The sequence below is a fragment of the Heterodontus francisci genome, chromosome 16 (assembly GCF_036365525.1).
Source record: "Heterodontus francisci isolate sHetFra1 chromosome 16, sHetFra1.hap1, whole genome shotgun sequence".
Lineage (NCBI taxonomy): Eukaryota > Metazoa > Chordata > Chondrichthyes > Heterodontiformes > Heterodontidae > Heterodontus > Heterodontus francisci.
Window position 1 is genome coordinate 54,510,398 of NC_090386.1, and position 23,745 is coordinate 54,534,142.

Below are 23,745 nucleotides of genomic sequence, written 5' to 3' on the forward strand. Positions count from 1 at the left end.
ATGTCTAAGCATTATGATCAGTTCAATGCCTGCTAAATAAAAAGCTTGATATTGGTTACTTTCTTGAAGGTATTTAACAAACTGTATTTTATAATCAGGGCTTGTTTCCATTTCTAGTTACGCCCAAGTTGCTCCCCTTGCCAGCTCTACCCTGAGTACTCCAGTGCATTGCTCTGTGCCACAAGATCTGGGACTCCTGAAGATCTTCACCAGTCCTCAACAGCACTGTGTACATCCCCAGGCCAGAATAATGTTAGGCAGGTGTACAATGTATTGTGTTTGTCTGGTGAACAAGAGTTTCAGCTTGCAGCCAGAAATGATTTTGGATCACTTCAATAGTGTTGTATGTTCTATTGTGAGAAAAACAGGATGCCAGAGTAATCAACAGCCAGTATAACTTGTTTGATAGTATTTACCAAAACGTCATTCATCAGGTCTATAGGCATTGGCATGGCCACCTCATGTAGACTGTGGGAAATTATCCTTACAGACTCCAACTCAGCAGAGAACATTAATCCAATTAAAATAATAAAAAAAGGAGCTTTCTTAACAGAGAAAGGGACTTTTTGATTCATAACTTAAGTGGTGGTGTAGTGGTATTATCACTTGGCTAGTAAACCACAGACCAAGGGTATTACTCTAGGGACATGGGTTCAAATCCCACCACAGCAGAAGGTGGAATTTGAATTCAATTAATAAAAAATCTGGAATTATAAAGCTAGTCTAATGATAGCCATGAAACCATTGTCGATTGTTGTTAAAAACCCATCTGGCTCATCAGTGTCCTTCAGGGAAGGAAATCTGTTGCCCTTACCTGGTCTGGCCTACATGTGACTTCGAACCCACAGCAATGTGGTTGACTCTTACATGCCCTCTGAAATAGCCTAGCAAGCCACTCAGTTGTATTTAACCTGACAATGTCCCAGACGCTGCCATCACTATCCCCTGGGTATGTCCTGTCACACTGGCGGGACAGTGGCATACAGTAGGGAAAGAGTTGCTCTGGGAGTCCTCAACATCGACTCTGGACTCTATGAAGTCTCATGGCATCAGGTCGCACATGGGCAAGGAAACCTCCTGCTGATTACCACCTACTGCCCTCCCTCAGCTGATGAGTCAGTACTACTCCATGTTGAACACCACTTAGAGGAAGCACTGAGGGTGGCAAAGGTGCAGAATGTACTCTGGGTGGGGGACTTCAATGTCCATCTCCAAGAGTGGCTCGATAGAACATAGAACATAGAACATACAGCACAGAACAGGCCCTTCGGCCCACAATGTTGTGCCGATCCTTTGTCCTCTGTCAAGGACAATTTAATCTATACCCCATCATTCTCCTTTATCCATATACCTATCCAAAAGCCTTTTGAAAGTCCCTAAAGTTTCTGACTCAACAACTTCCCCGGGCAAGGCATTCCATGCCTCGACCACTCTCTGGGTAAAGAACCTTCCCCTGACATCCCCCTTATATCTCCCACCCTTCACCTTAAATTTATGACCCCTTGTAACGCTTTGCTCCACCCGGGGAAAAAGTTTCTGACTGTCTACCCTATCTATTCCCCTGATCATCTTATAAACCTCTATCATGTCACCCCTCATCCTTCTCCTTTCTAATGAGAAGAGGCCTAGAATGTTCAGCCTTTCCTCGTAAGACTTATTCTCCATTCCAGGCAACATCCTGGTAAATCTCCTCTGCACCCTCTCCAAGGCTTCCACATCCTTCCTAAAATGAGGCGACCAGAACTGCACACAGTACTCCAAATGAGGCCTTACCAAGGTCCTGTACAGCTGCATCATCACCTCACGGCTCTTAAATTCAATCCCTCTGCTAATGAACGCTAACACCCCATATGCCTTCTTCACAGCCCTATCCACTTGAGTTGCAACTTTCAATGATCTATGCACATAGACCCCAAGGTCTCTCTGCTCCTCCACATGCCCAAGAACCCTACCGTTAACCCAGTATTTTGCATTCATGTTTGTCCTTCCAAAATGGACGACCTCACACTTTTCAGGGTTAAACTCCATCTGCCACTTTTCAGCCCAGCACTGCAACCTATCCAAGTCCCTTTGCAGACGACAATAGCCGTCCTCGGTATCCACAACTCCACCAACCTTTGTATCATCTGCAAATTTACTGACCCACCCTTCGACTTCCTCATCCAAGTCGTTAATAAAAATCACAAACAGGAGAGGACCCAGAACTGATCCCTGCGGCACGCCACTGGTAACTGGGCTCCAGGCTGAGTATTTACCATCTAAGACCACTCTCTGCCTTCTATCAGTTAGCCAATTCTTAATCCAACTGGCCACATTCCCCACTATCCCATGCCTCCTGACTTTCTCCATAAGTCTACCATGGGGGACCTTATCAAATGCCTTACTAAACTCCATGTACACCACATCCACTGGTTTACCCTCATCCACTTGCTTGGTCACCTGCTCAAAGAATTCAATCAGGCTTGTGAGGCAAGACCTACCCCTCACAAAACCGTGCTGACTGTCCCGAATCAAGCAGTGTCTTTCCAGATGCTCAGAAATCCTATCCCTCAGCACCTTTTCCATCAACTTGCCTACCACCGAAGTAAGACTAACTGGCCTGTAATTCCCAGGGTTGTTCCTATTCCCTTTCTTGAACAGGGGCACAACATTTGCCACCCTCCAATCACCTGGTACCACCCCCGTCAGCAGAGAAGATGAAAAGATCATTGCCAGCGGCTCTGCAATTTCATCCCTTGCTTCCCATAACATCCTTGGATATACCCCGTCAGGCCCGGGAGACTTGTCTATCTTCAAGTTATTCAAAAACCCCAACACGTCTTCCCTCCTAACGAGCACTTCCTCGAGCTTACCAGTCTGTTTCACACCGTCCTCTTCAGTAATACACCCCTTCTCATTCGTAAATACCGAAGAGAAGTACTCATTCAAAACCTCACTTATCTCTTCCGGCTCAACACACAGTCTCCCGCTATTGTCCTTGACCGGACCTACGGTCCCCCTAGTCATCCTCATATTTCTGACATACGCGTAAAAGGCCTTGGGGTTTTCTTTTATCCTACCCGCCAAGCATTTTTCATGCCCTCTCTTAGCTCTCCTAATCCCTTTCTTCAGATCCTTCCTGGCCATCTTGTATCCCTCCAGAGCTATGCCTGTGCCCTTTTTCCTCAACTTTATATACGCATCCTTCTTCTTCCTAACAAGACTCTCAACCTCTCTTGTCAACCACGGTTCCCTCACATGACCATCCCTTCCCTGTCTGACAGGGACATGCTTATCAATGGCCCCTACTATCTGCTCCTTGAAAAAGTTCCACATTTCGACCGTGCCCTTCCCTGCCAGCATATGCTCCCAACTTATGCTCCTCAGTTCCTGCCTGACAGCATCATATCTACCCTTCCCCCAATTGTAAACCTTGCCCTGTTGCACATACCTATCCCTCTCCATTACCACAGTGAATGCTACAGAATTGTGATCACTATCTCCAAAGTGCTCGCCCACCAACAGCTCTATCACTTGCCCTGGTTCATTACCTAGTACCAAATCCAATATTGCCTCCCCTCTGGTCGGGCAGTCTACATACTGCGTCAGAAAAGCTTCCTGGACATACTGCACAAACACTACCCCATCCAAACTATTCGATCTAAAGAGTTGCCAATCAATATTTGGGAAGTTGAAATCCCCCATAATTACTACCCTGTGACTTCTGCTCCTTTCCAAAATCTGTTTCCCAATCTGCTCTTCCACCTCCCTGCTGCTATTGGGGGGCCTATAGAAAACTCCCATCAAGGTGACTGCTCCTTTCCTGTTCCTGACCTCAACCCACAGTGCCTCAGTCGGCAGATCCTCCTCGAAAATTCTTTCAGCAGTTGTTACACTATTTCTAACTAACAATGCCACCCCCCCACCTCTTTTACCACCATTCCTAATCTTATGAAAACATCTATAACCAGGTACCTCCAAAAACCATTCCTCCCCCTCACCTATCCACGTTTCAGTGATGGCCACAACATCGTAGTCCCAAGTGCCCATCCACGCCTTCAATTCACTCACCTTATTCCTGATGCTTCTTGCGTTGAAGTATACGCACTTTAACCCTTCTCCGTGCCCATCTGTCCTCTGTGACAGTGCTACCTTCCCCAATACCTCACTACACTCTTTGTCTTTCTGAGTGGACCCACTGGTCCCTGGATTACAAGTCCGGTTCCCATCCCCCTCCCAAACTAGATAGCACCACTACTGGCCAAGTCCTAAAGGACATAGCTGTTAGACTGGGTCTGCGGCAGCTTGTGAGGGAACCAACAAGAGGAAAAAACATACTTGACCTTGTCCTCACCAATCTGCCTGCTGCAGATGCATCTGTTTGGAAGGTGCTGTCTAAGGAGCCTTGGTGCATTGTTGCAGTGCATTTTGTAGATGGTACACACTGCTGCCACTGTGTGTCGGTGGTGGAGGGAGTGAATGCTTATGGATGGGCTGTCAATTGTGGATTGGGCATCCAACTGATTGAATGCCAGTCAGGCGGGCTGCTTTGTCCTGGATGGTGTCGAGCTTCTTGAGTGTTGTTGGAGCTGCACCCATCCAGGCAAATGGAGAGTATTCCATCACACTCCTGACTTGTGCCTTGTACATGGTGGACAGGCTTTGGGGAGTCAGGAGATGAGTTACTTGCTGCAGGAATCCTAGCCTCTGACTTCATCTTGTAGCCACGGTATTTATGTGGCTACTCCAGTTCAGTTTCTGGTCAATGGTAGCCCCTTGGATGTTGATAGTGGGGGATTCAGCGATGGTAGTGCCATTGAATGTCAAGGGGAAATGGTTAGATTCTCTCTTGTTGGAGATGGTCATTGCCAGGCACTTGTGCGGCATGAATGCTACTTGCCACTTATCAGGCCAAGCCTGGATATTGTCCAGGACTTGCTGCATTTCTACACGGACTGCTTCAATATCTGAGGGGTCCCGAATGGTGCTGAACATTGCGCAATCATCAGCGAACATCCCCACTTCTGACCTAATGATTGAAGGAAGGTCATTGATGCAGCAAGTGTAGATGGTTGGGGCCTAGGACAATACCCTGAGGAACTCCTGCAGTGATGTCCTGGACCTCAGAAGATTGACCTCCAACAACTACAAACATCTTCCTTTATGCTAGGTATGACTCCAACCAGCGGAGAGTTTTCGCCCTGATTTCCATTGACTTCAGTTTTGCTAGGGCTCCTTGATGCCATACTCAGTCAAATGCTGCCTTGATGTCAAGGGCAGTCACTCTCACCACACATCTGTTGTTCAGCTCTTTTGTCCATGTTTGAACCAAGGCTGTAATGAGGTTAGGATCTGAGTTGCCCTAGCGGAACCCAAACTGAGCGTCACTGAGCAGGTTATTGCTAAGCAAGTGCTGCTTGATGGCACGGTTGATGACACCTTCCATCACTTTACTGATGATTGAGAGTAGCCTGATGGGGCAGTAATTGGCTTGGGTTGGACTTGTCCTGTTTTTTTGTGTACAGGACATATCTGGGCAATTCTCCACATTGCCGGGTAGATGCCAGTGTTGTAGCTGTACTGGAACAGCCTGGCTAGGGGCTCAGCAAGTTCTGGAGCACAGGTCTTCGGTACTATTGCCAGAATATTATCAGGGCCCATAGCCTTTGCAGTATCCAGTGCCTTCAGTCGTTTCTTGATATCAGGCAGAATGAATCGAATTGGCTGAAGTCTGGCATCTGAGATGCTGGGGACTTCAGGAGGAGGCTGAGATGGATCATCAACTCGGCACTTCTGGCTGAAGATTGCTGCAAATGTTTCAGCCTTATCTTTCGCACTGATGTGCTGGGGTCCCTCATCATTGAGGATGGGGATATTAGTGGAGCCACCTACTCCAGTCAGTTGTTTAATTGTCCACCACCATTCACAGCTGGATGTGGCAGGACTACAGAGCTTAGATCTGATCCGTTGGTTATGGGATCACTTAGCTCTGTCTATTGCATGCTGCTTACGCAGTTTGGCATGCAAGTAGTCCTCTGTTGTAGCTTTACCAGGTTGACACCTCATTTTGAGGTATGCCTGGTGCTGGTCCTGGCATGCCCTCCTGCACTCTTCATTGAACCAGGGTTGGTCTCCTGGCTTGATGGTAATGGTAGAGTGGGGGACATGCTGGACCAAGAGGTCACAGATTGTGGTTGAGTACAGTTCTGCTGCTGCTGATGGCCCACAGAGCTTCTACCAACTAGAAGGACAAGGGCAACAAATGCATGGGAACACCATCACCTGCAAGTTCCCCTCCAAGTCACACACCATCCTGACTTGGAACTATATCGCCTTTCCTTCACTGTTGCTGGGTCAAAATCCTGGAACTCCCTTCCTAATAGCACTGTGGTTCTACCTACACCCCAAGGACTGCAGCAGTTCAAGAAGGCAGCTCACTACTACCTTCTCAAAGGCAATTACGGATGAGCAATAAATGCTGACCTACCCGGCAATGCCCACATCCCAAGAATGAATGAAAAAAATCCCATAGTCTAAATTCAAGGGCAAAATTTTTGACAAGGATGTACCATGAGAAATGTTTTTATAGTTTAATAAAATACTATTACTATATCATTCCAGTCACAATTTCCTTGTTTGCTAATTTCCACATGTAACAATTTTGTTCTTCTGCAGCTTTCCAATGACAGGGCACTAAACTATTCACTGATTTTTTCAATTTCGGGAGAGGGTGTAGAAAAGGAACCTGAGAAAGGCTTGTTTTCAATTGATCGCCACACTGGAGAAGTATTTATCAATCGCAAAGTTGATCGTGAGAAAACAAAAAAAATGGAGGTACAGACTATTTTCTTTTGAGTTTCTTTCACATAAGTTTTGCCATAGGATTCAAAGCACATATGTTGGATTCTAAAACTTGCACGTGTTTGTTCCCTGTCGACCAACATAAAATGTTAGTGGTCCTGCTCCACCACCTTAACAGTGCTAGAGAGGAACTTCCAATGTGCTGAAATTCTCAGAGTCACGCAATTAGTGTAATTTTGGTAGGTGCCTGTGTCAGTATTGGTGCAGATGGGCAACTTAGGGGGTGGGGATTGGGGCAGTAAAGTATTCCACAGAGGAGAGCTGGAAGAGCTGGTTGACTGTGTCAGTAAACGATAAAAATTATCCCTTCTTTTGTTCAATGGCTGCTTATCCTTGTTGCAAGGACCTCTGAGTGATAATGTCAGGCCTTCAAACCAGCCTGGAATAGTCCTGCAGTCTCCAATTTTGCACTGTGAAATACTGCATGGTTGCTTTTTACAAGTGTACAGTAGATTGGGGCAGTCAAGGTGGAACTTTAGTGGGAACAGCCATGCAGCCTTGTGTTTTACAGCCTTTCTGCAATAGTACAGAGGGAATAATGTGTTTGGAAGCTTTGCATGGTACCTTCCTGAGGTTGTTGTAACTCTGAATTTTAGTTTGTGTTGTACATGTCAACTCCAACATAAATTGTGAAAAGATCTGCACACTTACTGTGGCATTTGTTGGGCCCCCAGGAGATGGGCTAGGAGGCAGGGGGGTGCATAGAATTGTGACAGAAGGCAGGGGGATGGAGGGCCTGTCATCTTCCCAGTGCATCGCAATTAAGTTGGGTGTGGGGTTGGCTGAAGATGGAATTCCCACCCAGAGGCCAATTGAGGCCCTTATGTGGCTAATCATTAGCCACGTAAGGGCCTCGTCCCACCGCCGCTGGAATTATATCAGTGGCAGAAAGCCTCCACCACGCGGGGAGATCTCCCGGTAAAACAAGGCAACCTCCCTGCAGGCTTGTGGGGGAGCGGGGGCGGGTGGTGGTCCAATCCAGTAGATTGCCCCAATCTACTGAGCAACCCTGTGGTTCATGGAGGGCCCCCGGTGACAAAGGCTGAACCTCCATTAACCTCCCCTGCCTTCAAAGACCACCCTCCCCCCACCTAGTTAGGGCCAGCTGGGTTGCCCCGGTGACCCCCGCCTCAATTACCTTGGGTCCGGGGCTCCAGCACTGAGCCTGGCCCCAGGCCTGGTGTAGTACTAGCAGTGGCCACCACTCCCAGTGGCGCTGTTGAATCATCTGAACTGCTGGTCCATTGATTGTCTCTCCACCCGTCCCTTTAAGGACGGGGTCCCCACCGCTAGGCAGTTAATTGCCTGAGAGCAATTTAATTGGGTCAGGGGAGCTCCGAAGCACCGAGGCCGGGCTCCCCTCATCTGTTTGGACTGGTGCCAGGACTCCCATCGGCTCAACTAAATTCAGCCCTTACTTTGCACTCCTCATTGCGTTAAACTGCTTCTTCATTTGGATCTGGTCAATGTATCTGGGAGGCATAATTCACACTTACTGCTACCTCCATCTATGCAGCTCGCACCTTTACTTCCACTCAAAAACCTACCATCCTCCTTTGCTGCACTTCCTTTAATTGTGCCTCCAATGCTTTTCGCTGAAGAGGTGCAGTTCTGCGTACATTGCTCCTTAGCTCCATTATAGCTTACACCAAAATTTATTTTTTAAATGCAAATAGAAACTCACTTCTCTTCAAGGGTAAGCAGTAGTCCTTTAGGAACTGTTACTTTTCTGAAATTTCCAATCTCCCTCAGCCAATCAGAATTTCACTGAATTCCCAGCATCCATTTTCCAATTTGCTATTAGGAGGGTCTACCCTTACAATTTGCAGTGAGCCCAGTCCTCCATTTGCTGGAACAAGGGTGCAGCTCTAAAATTTTATACATTGTAATTTGGCATTAATATGCAATGACTCACCAACCTAGAATTTCTGGTTTGGCAGAATTGTGTCACATCTCCAATTGGCTAGATCGTGTGGCTGATTGTCCTGTCTCAGTAACATTACGATACTCCCTGGCTTCTGGCAGCATGTCCCAACAGATTAGGGGCAAAGTTTTGCTGCAACAGGCCTGTGATCCTATCACTGCATCGGAGCTGCAGATAGCCTCCGTGCTGCTTATGAAATGTACTCTAACATTAAAGAAAAATGATTATACCATTTGGGCTTGAGCAGGTCATTGCTTTGAGAGCTAAAAGAAATGAACAGGGCTTCTCCATCACCTTTAGCACTGGGCCTAACAATAGTAGTAGTGACACAAACAGGATGTGTTTCCCTCATTTGCATTGACTTTCCATACACCTATCCACATGGCAGGAAATGGGGACGAGCACTACAAAATGGGGATGTGATGCAGCATAGCCCAGAGTGATTTTCCCACAGCACTTTCCTTGATCTGATGAAGATTTGATGTAAGGCTAAAGGGTATCCTTACTACCCTGATTAAGCTGGTAACCAGATTTTTCACCTTTGCTATTAGGCTAGCTGTCAGTACACGACCAAAGACGTGCTGGGAACTTATGGTAGGTTTTCCAAAGTCTTCACCTCACAAAATTGCATGCCGTCAGCTCGATGTGCTGTAGGCTAACTTAATTCTTCAGCCAACCATTCCTAGTAGATTTTGCTGATATTGGAAAATGTGTTGACCAAGAAATTTAATCAATTATGAATTGTTCATTTCGAGGAACTTGCATTTATATCATGCTTTTCACAACCTCAGGCTGTACCTTCACAACCAATTAAGTACTTTTGAAATGTAGCCACCGTTGTAACATAGGCAAATGCAGCAGCCAATTCGTGCACATCAAACAGCAATGAGATAAATGATCAGATAATCTGCTTTTTGGGTGGTTTTTGTTGAGGGATAAATATTGAATACCAACTCGAATCATAGTATGGGATCATTTACATATGTTTGAGAGGGCAGACAGCAGCTTAGTTTAACATCTCATGCAAAAGACAGCATCTCCTAACAGTGCAGCACTTTGTCAGTACTGCACTGAAGTGCCAGCCTAGATTATGTCTCAAGTCTCTGGAGTGGAGCTTGAACCTACAACCTATCTGACTCCAAGATAAAAGTGCTATTACTGAGCCAAGCCTGGCATTTTGTGAGCAAATTGCCTTCAACCTAAAATCAAAAGTGTACAATAGGAGAGCAGGTGGATTGACCAGATGTATTTAGGGTACAGTTTAAAATAAATTCATGACAATTAAATTAAAACATTAAATATATAAAAGTGCAATCGACTGCTCTTTGAATTTGGTATCAAATTTCTGTTTGTTAACCTAAACAGTAGAAAAGTTAACGTGTACAGTACTGGTCTCCTTATTTAAGGAAGGATGTAAATCCATTGGAAGCAGTTCAGAGAAGGTTTATTGAATTCAATAATTTCAGACCATGACGGGTCCCGCCCTTTTTATGTTGAGTTATTTTTTCTTTTTTTCTTTGTTTCTTTTTTTTTCCTTTGGTTATTTTGTTTTAGTTTTTTTGTGTGTTTACTTTGTTTCTACTGTGCCTACCCACTGTTTCTGTTTTTAAAAATATTTTTAATGTTTGCGCTTGGAGTGCTTTGTGCTTTACAGTCTATTCACACCCTCTCTGTACGAATGCTTTGTCTTTCAGCACACCATTAACGTACCATTTGCCTTTGTTCCATGACCTTCTGGTCAGTAATTCTCTGTGACCTTGTCCTATCAACACATTCTCTTTTGTTATCTCTTGCCTGCCGCCCCCACCCCCCCCCACCCCGCTTAACTTGCTTAAAATCTTTTACATTTCTAATATTTGTCAGTTCTGAAGAAGGGTCACTGACCTGAAATGTTAACTCTGCTTCTCTCGCCACAGATGCTGCCAGACCTGTTGAGTATTTCCAGCATTTTATTTACAAGACTAATACCTGGAATGGTCAGGCTGTCTTATGAGGAAAGGTTGGACAGGCTAGGCTTGTATCTGCTGGTGTTTAGAAGAGTAAGAGACAACTTGATTAAAACATAAAGATCCTGAGTGTTCTTGACAGGGTGGATGTGGAGAGAATGTTCCCTCTTGTGGGAAAATCTAGAGGGTTGTGAGTCTTCGGAAGTCTCTCAAATGGCAGTGGAAGCAGAGTCTTTGAATATTTTTAAGGCAGAGGTAGATTCTTGATAAGCAAGAGGGTGGAAGGTTATTGGGGCAGGCGGGAATGTGGAGTTGAGGTTACAATCAGATCAGATCTTGTTGAATGGCGTAGCAGGCTTGAGGGCCAAGTGGCCTCCTCCTGCTCCTAATTCATATGTTCATATGTTAATTGCCTTAATATTTGTTAATGCATAATCCAGTTTTTAATAATTAATTCCATCAATTTTTTCCATATTCAGTTTCAAGTCGATGTTCTGGAAAAGGACAGTTTGCGAATTTTAGATGATCATATGTTATATCGAATTGTCATTGCTGATATCAATGACAATGCTCCTAAATTCAGCCAACACATATACAAATTTGATGTATTGGAAAATACACGTCCAGGTAGGAGTTTGTTCCAAAGTAGATGTTTGTTCTTACATTCTTCCCTGTTTATTCAGAATACAAATGTTTTGGTATGCAATTCTTTATAGGCATTTTTCTATAATTTGCTGGCAAGGTACTGGCCCGAATTGGGCAAGGACACAAGGACGCTTGCACTTTCTTCTTTGAGAAAAGCACTGTATTGTTCAGAAAGAAAGAACTTACATTTATATAGTAACTCTTATGACCTCAGGTTGTCTCAAAGCACTTCACAACCAAGAAAATCCATTTGAAGTATAGTCACTGTTGTAATGTTGGAAAATATGGCAGCCATATTGCATAACGCACAAGGTTCCACAAACAGCAATGAAATAAGTGACCAGATAAACTATTTTTGATGGTTTTGGTTGAGAAATAAATGTTACTGGGATAACTTCCTTGCTGTTCCTAGATACTGCTGTAGGATCTTTTATGTCCACCCGAGAAGGTAGAGGAGGTCGCCATTTAACATTTCACCTGATAGTCAGAGCCTCTGACAACACAGCACTCCCTAAGTGCTGGTACCAGAGTGTAAACCCAGATTATGGCTGGAATTTTACATTGGGCAGGAAACCAATACCATTGAATGTCAAGGGGAGATGGTTAGATTCTCTCTTGGTTGAGATGTTCATTGCCTGGCACTTGTGTGGTGTGAATGTTACTTGCCGCTTATCAGCCCAAGCCTGGATGTTGTCCAGGTCTTTCTGCATATGGACACGGGCTGCTTCAGTATCTGAAAAGTCGTGAGTGGTGCTGAACATTGTGCAATCATCAGCGAACATCCCCCCTTCTGACCTCATGATGGAGGGAAGGTCATTGATAAAGCAGCTGAAGATGGTTGGGCCTAGGGCACTACCCTGAGCAACTCCTGCAGTGATGTCCTGGGACTGAGATGATTAACCTCCAACAACTACAACCATCTTCCTTTGAGCTAGGTGTGACTCCAACCAGCGGAGAGTTTTCCCCCTGATTCCCATTCACTCCAGTTTTGCGAGGGCTCGTTGATGCCATATTCAGTCAAATGCTGCCTTGATGTCAAGGGCAGTCACTCTCACCATACATCTGGAGTTCAGCTCTTTTGTCCATGTTTGGACCAAGGCTGTAATGAGGTCAGGAGCTGAGTGGCCCTGGTGGAACCCAAACTGAGCATCAGTGAGCAAATTATTTCTGAGCAAGTGCCGCATGATAGCAATTTCAACGACCCCTTCCTTCACTTTTCTGATGATTGAGAGTAGACTGATTGGGCACGAATTGGCTGTGTTGGATTTGTCCTGCTTTTTGTGGATAGGACATATTTGGGCAATTTTCCACATTGCCGGGTAGATTTTGTAGCTGTACTGGAACAGCTTGGCTAGGGGCGTGGCTAGTTCTACAGCACAAATCTTCAGTAATATTGCCGGAATGTTGTCAGGGCCCATAGCCTTTGCAGTATTCAGTGCCTTCAGTGTATCTTGATATCACGTGGAATCGGATAGGCTAACGAATGGCATCTGTGATGCTAGGGACCTCAGGAGGAGGCCGAGATCGATCATCCACTCAGAACTTCTGGGGTGGCACAGTGGTTAGCACCGCAGCCTCACAGCTCCAGCGACCTGGGTTCAGTTCTGGGTACTGCCTCTGCAGAGTTTGCAAGTTCTCCCTGTGACCGCGTGGGTTTCTGTCGGGTACTCCGGTTTCCTCCCACAGCCAAAGACTTGCAGGTTGATAGGTAAATTGGCCATTGTAAATTGCCCCTAGTGTAGGTAGGTGGTAGGAGAATTGAGGGAAGGTGGGGATGTGGTGGGGGGATATGGGATTAAATGTAGGATTAGTATAAATGGGTGGTTGTTGGTCAGCACAGACTCAGTGGGCCAAAGGGCCTGTTTCTCTATGACTAAGATGGATGCAAATGCTTCAGCCTTGTCTTTTACACTGATGTGCTGGACTCCCCCATCATTGAGAATGGGGATATTTGTGGAGCCATCTCCTCCTGTCAGCTGTTTAATTGTTCACCACCATTCACAACTGAATGTGGCAGGACTGCAGAGCTTAGATCCAATCCGTTGTTTGTGGGATCACTTAGTCCTGTCTATCACATTCTGCTCCTGTGTTTGGCATGCATGTAGTCCTGTGTTGTAGCATCACCAGGCTGACACCTCATTTTTAGGTATGCCTGGTGCTCCTCCTGGTATGTTCTCCTGCACTCTTAATTTAATCAAATTGGTCCCCCGGCTTGATGGTCATGGTAGAGTGGAGGATATGCCAGGCCATGAGGTTACAGATTCTTGTCGAATACAATTCTGCTGCTGCTGATAGCCCACAGCGCCTCATGGATACCCAGTTTTGAATTGCTAGATCTGTTTGAAATCATTCCTTTTCTTAGATTTCATAGCGGTTTGATATAACTGAGTGTCTTACTAGGTCACTTCAGAGGCATTTAAGAGTCAACCACATTAATGTGGGTCTGGACTCAAATGTAGGCCAGACCAGGTAAGGACAGCAGATTTCCTTCTCTAAAGAACATTAGTGATCCTGATGAGTTTTTCCAACAATCGGTAGTGGTTTCATGGTCACCATTAGACTAGCTTTTAATTCCAGATTTGATTAATTGAATTCAAATCACACCATTTGATGTGGTGGGATTTGAACCCATGTCCCAGAGCTTTAGCCTGGGCCTGTAATTGCTAGCCCGGTGACATTACCACTATGCCACCAAATCCTTAAATGTTGTTTCTTTCATTTGACATGCAGCTTGGGTTATTCCATTAAAAACATTCATTAATTGATTACCTGAGAACTGTGATCACCAATAATAGTTTTAAGATATAATTTGCATAAATACAGATGATGGGGTAGAGTTTCCACTTTGTGCGCAATCAGGATATTATGCCCAAAATGGACTTTCAATCTTGCTGGTTAGACTACAGTTCAAATTTCTGCCAACATTTATTTGCATAATCACAAACATAAAAGGCTGAATTTTATTTGGGCGTCATGCTCACATTTAGCAGCTGCCGCAGAGCCCCCACAATATTATGTGCGGGGGCTCATTAGCACCACGGAGCCGAGCCGCCCTCCCTATATTACATGGGGAGAGGTGGGACATTCAGCGCAGTGAGAGACCTTTTGACAGTTGTGCAGCAGGTGCTGAGGCCCTATTTTAAGCACCCCAGCACCTGCTTCCTGACAGCTGTCAAAGAATATTTACCTGACTGCTGAAGAGTGGGGCTGCTGTCAATCTGGCAACAAAGCAGAAAGTGCTGCAGAAATCAAGCAGTTCAGGCAGCATCTGTAGAGAGAGAAGCAGAGTTAACTTGTCCAAGTTCACAGATCTGAAAGTTAACTCTGCTTCTCTCTCCACAGATGCTGCCTGACCTGCTGAGTTACCCCAGCACTTTCCGCTTTGCTGCCACATACTTACCCTGCTGTGTCCCAGTGTCCTGTGAAGTTGTGATCCTCTTCTTCCACTCAAGTGTAACATTCCTTCTTGTAGGCATGCCACACCTGGGTGAATAATCTTCATTTTGCCCATTCCAGGACATGAGACTTAAATGGACCATAAAAGGTATTACAGAGGTTTACAGAGAACACACTGACACAAATGGGAATGCACGGGTGTCACAGCAATGTAAATACGTCTTTCACCAATATGTGTGTCCTTTTCTCTGTGCGAATGATGTGTGCCAGCATGTAGCACCAATGTCACATCCCTTTGCACCATTGGCCCTTCAGGAGAACTAACATATGCAATAACATCATTGCCATACCACCATTACTCATGAGCGTCTCCACGGATGTAGTGACATGGACATTGGCTCAGTCAGCTGCTGCCTCTAATAGTTTACACAAGGATGCTGCAGATGTGGATTGGTGCACAGCAGGTGAGCGAGGGTGATGTGTGGCTTGCAGAGCTCATGTCAGTTCCCATGGAGCAGACAGCCTTTGTCTGATAAGCTACTGCCGTACATCCCTAGCTCACTTCTAGCCCTGTGTGCAGAGCCTGGGTGCCATCTGCCTTCCCATACGTCTTTCATGTTGTAGGTCCTCAGCGTCCTCATAGTCCGAGGAGGAATCCTGCTGATGTCTCTCCTCATCATGCCAGGCCTGGCCCCTATTGGGTGTGTAGTTGTGCACAGCAGCAAAGAGAGGAGCTGGCCATTTCGGCCCATAGTACAGGGCATCACCCTATCCATATAGGCATTGGAAGCGCTTTTTCAGCAAGCCGATCTCCTGCTCAATGGTGGCTCTTGTAGCTCAGTGGATGGCATTGTATCTCTCCTCTGCAGCAGTGGTGGGGTCTCTCACCCGTGTCAGGAATCATGTCTGCAAGGGATAGCCCTTGTCTCCAAGAAGCCACCCCTCCATCTGAGCCAGTTCAGTGAGCAGTGGTGGCAGCTGGGATTGGCGCAGGTCCCAGGTGTCATGACAGCTGCCTGAGAAGCAGTCACAGGTTTGCATGAAGCATCTGCAGTGTTCACATACCAGCTTCACCTAAATTGAGAGGATTCCTTTAATGTTGACGTCTGCAGGTGGTAGCCTGGCGGGAGGCCTGATGGCCACATGAGTGCAGTCTATGAACATTACAACCTTTGGTTCTCTGGCAATGGTGCCGAAGCCGATGGTCCTCTGGGCCTGGCTGTGAGAGTTTGTCCTGAAGCGAACATACTCATTGGCCCTCCAGTGCAAGGCATCAGTGACCTTCCTGATGCAGTCGTGCACTGCTGACTGTGTGACCTCACAAAGGTCTCTGATGGGCCCCTGAAAAGCTGCAGAGGCGTCAGGCTTGAGAACCACTGCTACTTTGAGGAACAAAGGCATACGATGTCCAATGAAGCTCATGGGCTGCAGGTCATCCTTGAGCAGGGCACAGAGACGTGTCACCACCCTCTCTACATGCGCAATCGCCTCTGCCACTGGTGCTCTGACATCCGATGGCATGTCATGTGGGGCCTGTAGATGCACGGTAATCGTCATGACGGGCTCCCCTTGGGGGCTGCTGCTCACAACCGGAGGCTTCTACGTGGATCACACCTGCCTGTTAATTTTGAATCTGGCGCATACGGATCCTCATGAGCAGAGGATCACACAATGTAGGATGAGCCATACCTATTTCCATGTGATAAATAAAATTGAACCTTTCATGTATTCGAAAGTTCCTAACAGGGCAGGGATTGGTGTTGACGGGTACATCAGCTGCTTTCATGGATCAACTACGTGGCGCGCCATGGCATTGTCCATCTTGGCCAACACTCAGAGTGGCACAGCATGACCACATCAAGATCCTACCAGCTGAATCGATTGCCCCCAGAATCCATATAACCATAGTGCTTCGAGCCTTTCTGGCACCCTCCCCACACACAGGGTGACTAGAGTGCCATTGCTCCTTCACATACATGAATAAACACAGAGCATACACTGTTTACAGAGAGAAGATACAGGGTACCTCCTTTCATGCTTGCAGAGCTTTCCCTCCAGTAATCCCAGACCCCCTCCCTCCTCCCTTTAAGAATGCAGAGTGAGACCCCTGAATATCCCCCCTCCCTCCTCCTTTCCGTAACGCAGAGTGAGAACCCTGAATAGCAGAACTTACCTTCGCTGGCGAAAACTTCTGTCTCTGAGGACCTGCCAGCTTTTCCAATCGTGAACGGATGACACGTGACCTCTGCCCGTTTAGCGAAAAATCCGGAGGTGACACATGGAGAGGCAGCAGGCTGCATAATCTGCAGAGGTGAGTACCGTTTAACATATTCTAATTGTGGTGCTGCCACCGTGCGGCGGAGGGCCGCACTGAGGTCTCCCGCTGCCGGTAATTTGCGGCAGGTCCTTCTCGACATCGCGGGTTGAGAAGGGCCTTTCTCCGCAGAATTTTACCAGTTCCTGCACCGTGATCCGCAGTGCCGAAGGGCCAGTAAAATTCAGCCCAAAAGTCTACAATCAACCAGTGCCATCAAGCAGCGTACTATAACATGAAGCTTTCTTTTCTTTCCATTAGAAAGTATTCGCTTATGTTTTCAAAAGTAGTAACCTTGTGCAGTGAAAGTGACTTTAAAAAAACTGTGCCGAACAATTTACTAGCTGCAATAGTTTCATTGGTGTACACTAGTTAGTTTCTTATGACACAAAACCGTTTTAGATGTGAAAATAGCTTTTAAAATGTGGCTACTGGTGCCTGCGCACCTAAGAAAATTAGTACAATTTGAAGAGCCTTCCCAAACAAGCCTGATTGGCAGAATCTTGCAATTTCAACAAGCGAGTGTGTGGCCAGTATTGTGGGTGTGGCCTGATCCGGTATGTTGAATCTTGAACCAGCGTAAAGATCATGGAAAACATGATTGCAAGCGGTTTTGAGCACAACTAACATGTTTAAAATTCCTCAATCTTTTGCACGAATATGGCTGTTGCCACCCACATTGTGATAATATTGCGAACTTAAACAAGCAGAAAATCTACCCCAACATCCTTAATCACCTATTAATGTTATGCTACATAACACACCGACTGTTTTGTGGCAGGAATTGAGTTGTGCAGTAAGTTAGGTCACTGCCTTTTGTGTTTGAGAGCTGGCAATGATTCACATTTGCAGGTAGCAAAATCCACACGTTTTTATTGGTGAGATTGGCTTGCCACCAGAGCAATTCATCCCTGTACATAAATGGTTTTCTCTACATATGCACAATGCAGAAATCAAGTGCACTCTTAGCACTGTTCTTATCTGCACTAACTCCTGTGCCAATGACCCATTCCTTCATCTATTTTGAGCTTGTGAGAAACGTAGCCCACTTGATAATAATTTACACCAAGTCAAACTCTGAAGAAGTAAGTTTATTTAACGTTCTTGCAAGATCGGGTGTCCTACAAGCAGGCACACCGATCAACATATTCAATTCATGTTTATACAATACAAATCCATTTGTCCACGCCTTTATTTTACATTATTGGTTATAACATATTATGACACTAACCTATCCTATGGTTGCTACAGTCTCCTCCTCTGTTTACTTCTCCCCCTACTCTAACTTTCTAGCCCCTAACTCTTGTTTTTGTTTTACCTTATTTGGCTCTCCATTGTGTGTTTTAACTTGCAGCTGTCAGCCTTTATCTTAGTGGGGCAGTTTCTTATTCACTACATCCTTTGTTCTAACTCTTGCTGTTTCTCTTTTATCTGCCTAAGCACAATTTTTAAGTGATGTACTGTCCCAAGGTCTGTACTTACATACCCTTATCAATTCTCTTTTTCAGTGATGTACTGTCTTAAGGTCTCCACTTACATACCCTTATCAGTTCTCTTTGTCAGTGATGTACTGTCTTAAGGTCTCCACTTACATATCCTTATCAGTTCTCTTTTTCAGTGATTTCATTATGTTGTGCACAAATGACTTCTTGGTAACTTTCCACAAGCTGTAGAAACAACATTTCAGTATTTCTTATTCTCACAATTCCCCCTTTTCTTTTACTTAATCCTTGTTGTTTTCTACATACTACGGAGGGTTCTCATATGTCCTCTCAAATCCTCTGAGCATTATTTCAGCCGCCTTTTCAATGTCTGTATTTCCGTTGATACTATCCACTTTGTCATTACCTAACAGGTACATACTCTCTTCCTGGCCTCTTTGTATTGACATCTGCTTCGTCAAAGCTGTCTCAATCAATCGCTGTGTCAGCCCTCTTACACAAGGAATAATACAACACTCGATGGCTATTAGTATTCCGACAACCATGATCAGGGAGGTAAAAACCGAGATTATCATGCCTTTCCATTTTCCAAACCAGGATTCAAGCCACCCCGTCAGGGAAGTGTCTGCTCCTGAATTTTCGGCCATCTCCTCTGCTAAAGTTGTTAACCCTTGCAGTGCTCGGGTGATTGAACCATCGGGTGCTGTGTTATTTGGGATAAATGTGCAACATTTCCCTCCTAACATTATACACACACCTCCTTTTTCTGCTAAGATCATATCTAGAGCCAGTCGATTTTCCCAAGCCATTCTACTAGTGGCATCTAATTGTTCAGCTATACCTTTTACCGCATCTCTAGTATAATTTATAAATCTTTGTTGGTTGTAATAAATATAATTTATCCAATCGACATTTTTGTTAATAGTGACCCACCAAAACAAAGACTCGAAACCGGCGGTTATTTGGTTTCGGGCCTTGAATTCATCAGGTACCCCTCTTGGGACCCCTATGAAATCCATGTATACCTGGTCGTCAAAAGAGTTCGCTATCGCTTCCCTTTTACCCCTTTCCCTCGTTATTATCTTTTGTTTCTCAAATGCCAAGGTGAATGGTATTGCCAATTGAACAATTGCGCACGTCCCCTTCCACTGGGAGGGTAGGGTCTGTCTCAGGATTTTTCCTCCGCAATACCACCATAAATCTGCTCTGGGGACATTCAATGATGAGTAGTTCCCTCCCCTGACTCTTCCAGTTTCGTCCTCAGTCTCTATGCATGACTTCAACTCTCCCATATTTCTGGTTAGCTCCGCACCGTGTCGACTTACGCATGATGTGTGATTCACACTGGTGGCTAAAAATGAAGGGGGAGTCCTTGAATCTTTTTTCTCTAGGGGAGGGAACATTAATGACAAGGATATGCAAGTTTGAATACCCCAAGCCGTCTTATCCTGATATAGGGCTAACATGCATTCCATGCCCTTTCGGTCACGCTCCCACCCCAGCGGGAAAGGTACTACTTGAGCTATCGGTCTACCATATGCACAAGCATAGCAATTGTTTTTGTTCAAACTTTTTACAGTATACTTTATCCATTCTACCCAGGCATTTGTGTCCCCGTAACCGGTTTCTATCTCAATCGTCTTTCTCAGGTCCTTTACCTCTATTATTTTTACTATGTTAGGATCGTTATGAGAGGTCCCTTTTAGTTTGTTAGATGGTTTACCAGTCTTATCTATTGTTACCTGAAAACAACATTTTAATTCACCTTTCTTTTTCCCTTCTCTAACTGTTACTCCAAACACCTTGTTGTCTAATTGGAAGTGGGTAATACAAAAACATCCAACCCATTTTATTTCCTGGCTACTTTTGAAAAGAAAGAGAGAAGGCACACAATATTACAGACAGTATTTCCGCGCTCGCGCCGTTATATTAAAAAAAAGTTTGTTACTCAAAGTCTTTTTAGCTTTATTTTCAATGGTTCTTCTGTTAATTCGGTTGTCCAAGTTCCTTCCTCGGCCGGGGGTTGTACCGGCCCCTTGATTCTTGTGTAGTGGGTCCAACCTCTTTCTGCCGTTCTTATGGCTGTTTCAGTGGTCAGGCTAGTCTGCTATGGTCCTTCCCAGTTCGGTTGTAGTTTAGTCTCTTTCCACGATTTCACCAGAACCCAATCTCCTGGTTGGATCTTGTGTACTGCAAATTCGAGAGGTGGTGTCTGTGCTAACAAGCCTTACTTCCTGAGGAATGACAATGAGGAAGACAACGCCAGTATATAGTTCTTTAGAAACGAATCTTTAGTTTCTAAGGTTGGCATCTTGCCCCTGGTTCCCATATAGGGTAATCCGAATAGCATTTCATAGGGGGACAGTCCCACATCTTTTCTAGTGGCTGTCCGAATTCTGAGTATCGCTATAGGTAAACATTTTGTCCAGGGTAACCTTGTTTCAGGTATCAGTTTGGGCAGGTGTTTCTTTAAGGTCTGATTCATTCTTTCCACCCGCCCTGAAGAGGGAGGGTGCCAAGGGGTATGGATTTGCCATTTGGGTTGCCAATTCTGGTTTGACATAATCCAGGAGATTTGATTACGTAACATTTGATTAGCTGGCATTCAATCATGTAACACTGCTCATGTGATGCATAATCACATGATATTTGATCACTTGACATTTTCCCACTGTTTGCAAATGTTATAATATTTACCTTAGTTCGGTGTGTCATTTTCACCAAGACCCCGATAAAATATTTGACTATTTTCCTAGCCAGATAAATTGCAATACAATTTATAAGTCAAAGGAAGAGCACAAAATAGAAAAGTTTAAGAATAAGTGATGTTTAAATAAATACTGCTTCTCATATGTTTCTACTGTGTCGACCCATGAGAAACACCGTGTAAATTCCACAGATTCAACAAAGGACGTCGAAGTAGCATCATATTAAGTTTTCATGCAATTTCATAACTTTTCACCAAATTTAAAAATTAATAAATCAAACCAAAACCAAACCTCAGATAATTCACTGACTCCCATATCCTACAGTTGAAGCCCAGTATTAGGGAGGTGAGGCTCCCTAATTTAGCTTGGTAGCAGAGGATGGTTGCTTAAATATGAAGGTTGGAAAATAGGACTTTTTTTTGGATAGAAAACTAAAATCTCAAGAACTATTGTGGAAAATATGGTAGAAAGCAAGTGTATGGGTATGATTACCGTCCAATGCTCTCAGAGTCTGAACCATATGACTAGTGGAAAAATGTGGACACGAGCTACATCCCTACCAAAGAGGAGACAAGGTATGGCCTTGGCGTTGTCACTTCCTACTGTTAGGACCAGGTGAGAAAGAGGTCTAGGGGTCCCTTTCAGCCTTCACCTGGTCTTACTGTAACAGGGTTTTATTTTAAACTCCCCCTTGGTGAATCCTTGTTCACCGCTTTCAAATTATAAGGCAAAGAAACCAGCGCAACCTGTTTTCTCAGGTTTAAAGAAGAAAAGTGAAATTTATTAAACTTAAACTCTAATTCAGTTAAAGCCTATGGAAACACAACGCACCCATGCTAGCATGCATACACGATACACACATGCAGATAGGGACAGAAAGAGCAAAAGAAAAATAAAGTGAAAGTAAAGTTGAGGCAACATCTGAAGAGTTTTTGTTACGGGTCTTTGAGCTCACTTTAGAGTCCTTGATTGTAGGTAGATTTTGCTTTTCGTTGGGGCCCAGTATTCTTCTTAAACCTTGTTAACTGTAGGAGACTTTTCTTTCTTGGGGTTCAAGTGTCTTCAGTGGGTTTTGGAATTCCGTGAGAAAGAGTTGGGAGCAGGCAGACAGGCAGGAGGTCTTCTTCAGTCCAGGAGCATTCTGCTTTCTGCAGGTTCTCAGTTCAAAACTGTACAATTCAGAAAATCCCAGGTTGCCAAGCAGATTAGTCATATGACTAACTGGTCTGACCATGTCTTGGCTCTGTGTATTGTGTGTGTCAGGGAATGGTCCTTTGTCTACAAACACTGTCTGTTAATATGCAAAAATGCCTTTCCAGCCAGGGGCCTGGTAACCCCTTGTAACAGGCCTTCTCTTCTTCCCAGCAACAATTTGAAATTTAATGTCCATGTGGCGAAATTAATATGCCTCATTCTTGGCAGGTGGGGGCCTGCCTGCAAGATATAGGACAGATGTCAGAGGTAGTTTCTTTACGCAGAGAGTAGTAGGGGCGTGGAACGCCCTGCCTGCAACAGTAGTAGACTCGCCAACTTTAAGGGCATTTAAGTGGTCATTGGATAGACATATGGATGTAAATGGAATAGTGTAGGTCAGATGATCGGCGCAACATCGAGGGCTGAAGGGCCTGTACTGCGCTGTAATATTCTAATTCTAAAAAAAAATACCAAAACTAAAATCAGAAGTAAAGTGTTTTGTGAACTGGATGCTGGCCAGCTGGATTCTGATGAAAGGTTAGGTCTTCTGTTAGAATGCTTGGATGAAATTTACAAGAAAGATGACCCATTGAATATGTATGAGGCTTGGTCAGACTTTGATAGATTTCGGAAAACAGATGGTTATTCAGTGGAGGAATAAATCTGTACTTGAACAGACAGTGTAGAAGATTGAGGAAATTCAATTTGGAGATTCCTGGTTCAGCGATAGCTTTTAAATTGCTAGATTGTGCTAGGGGGGGTCACATATGGACAGGCTCCTGGTTCTAACTGGGGTTTGGTTCTGGGACAAAGAATCCTTGTTGGATCAAATGTCAGTGGCCTTAAAAAAAACTTTCTGGGGAAACAGTCATTTCCTGCAGTCCTGGTAGAACAAGCAGGGCATTCTGCAGTGACATGAAGAATGGAGGACTCAATGTTTACAAGATTTAGAAATAATCCAGATACTGGAAGCAGGCATAAGTACAATGGAAGAGTTAAAGACAGAAGGAATGAAGATGAAAGCACCTTTAGCAAGTTGGACTATTACAGTGGAAGACAGAATTGGAACAGCAATCAGAAGCGAATGAATCCCAGGAATGCGTAGCAACAGTTAGTAGGTGCTTCAGATGTGACTCAAAGTATCATTATGCAATGAACTGCCCTAAGTGGAGGGGCAGAGTCCTCGAAATAACATATGATGCAGAGAATTCTGAGGCAGAAGAGGAAGATACGGATGGATTTAAACGAATTGTAGTCAAGAAGTTTTAGTCTTGTTTTAGTTGCGGATTCGTTCAACTGTGCTGTACTGGATAATGCTTGCATGTCGACAGTATGT

General features: G+C 44.8%; 1 protein-coding gene across 1 annotated transcript in view; it reads left to right on the top strand.

Annotated features, from left to right (window-relative positions):
* cdh26.1 (cadherin 26, tandem duplicate 1) overlaps positions 1-23,745 on the top strand; it is a 123,936-nt gene that overhangs the window by 14,310 nt on the left and 85,881 nt on the right. Inside the window, exons 7-8 of the mRNA XM_068048521.1 lie at positions 6,655-6,813; positions 11,190-11,337. Of these exons, the coding sequence (XP_067904622.1) occupies positions 6,655-6,813; positions 11,190-11,337 (307 nt within the window). The remainder of the gene's footprint in view (positions 1-6,654; positions 6,814-11,189; positions 11,338-23,745) is intronic.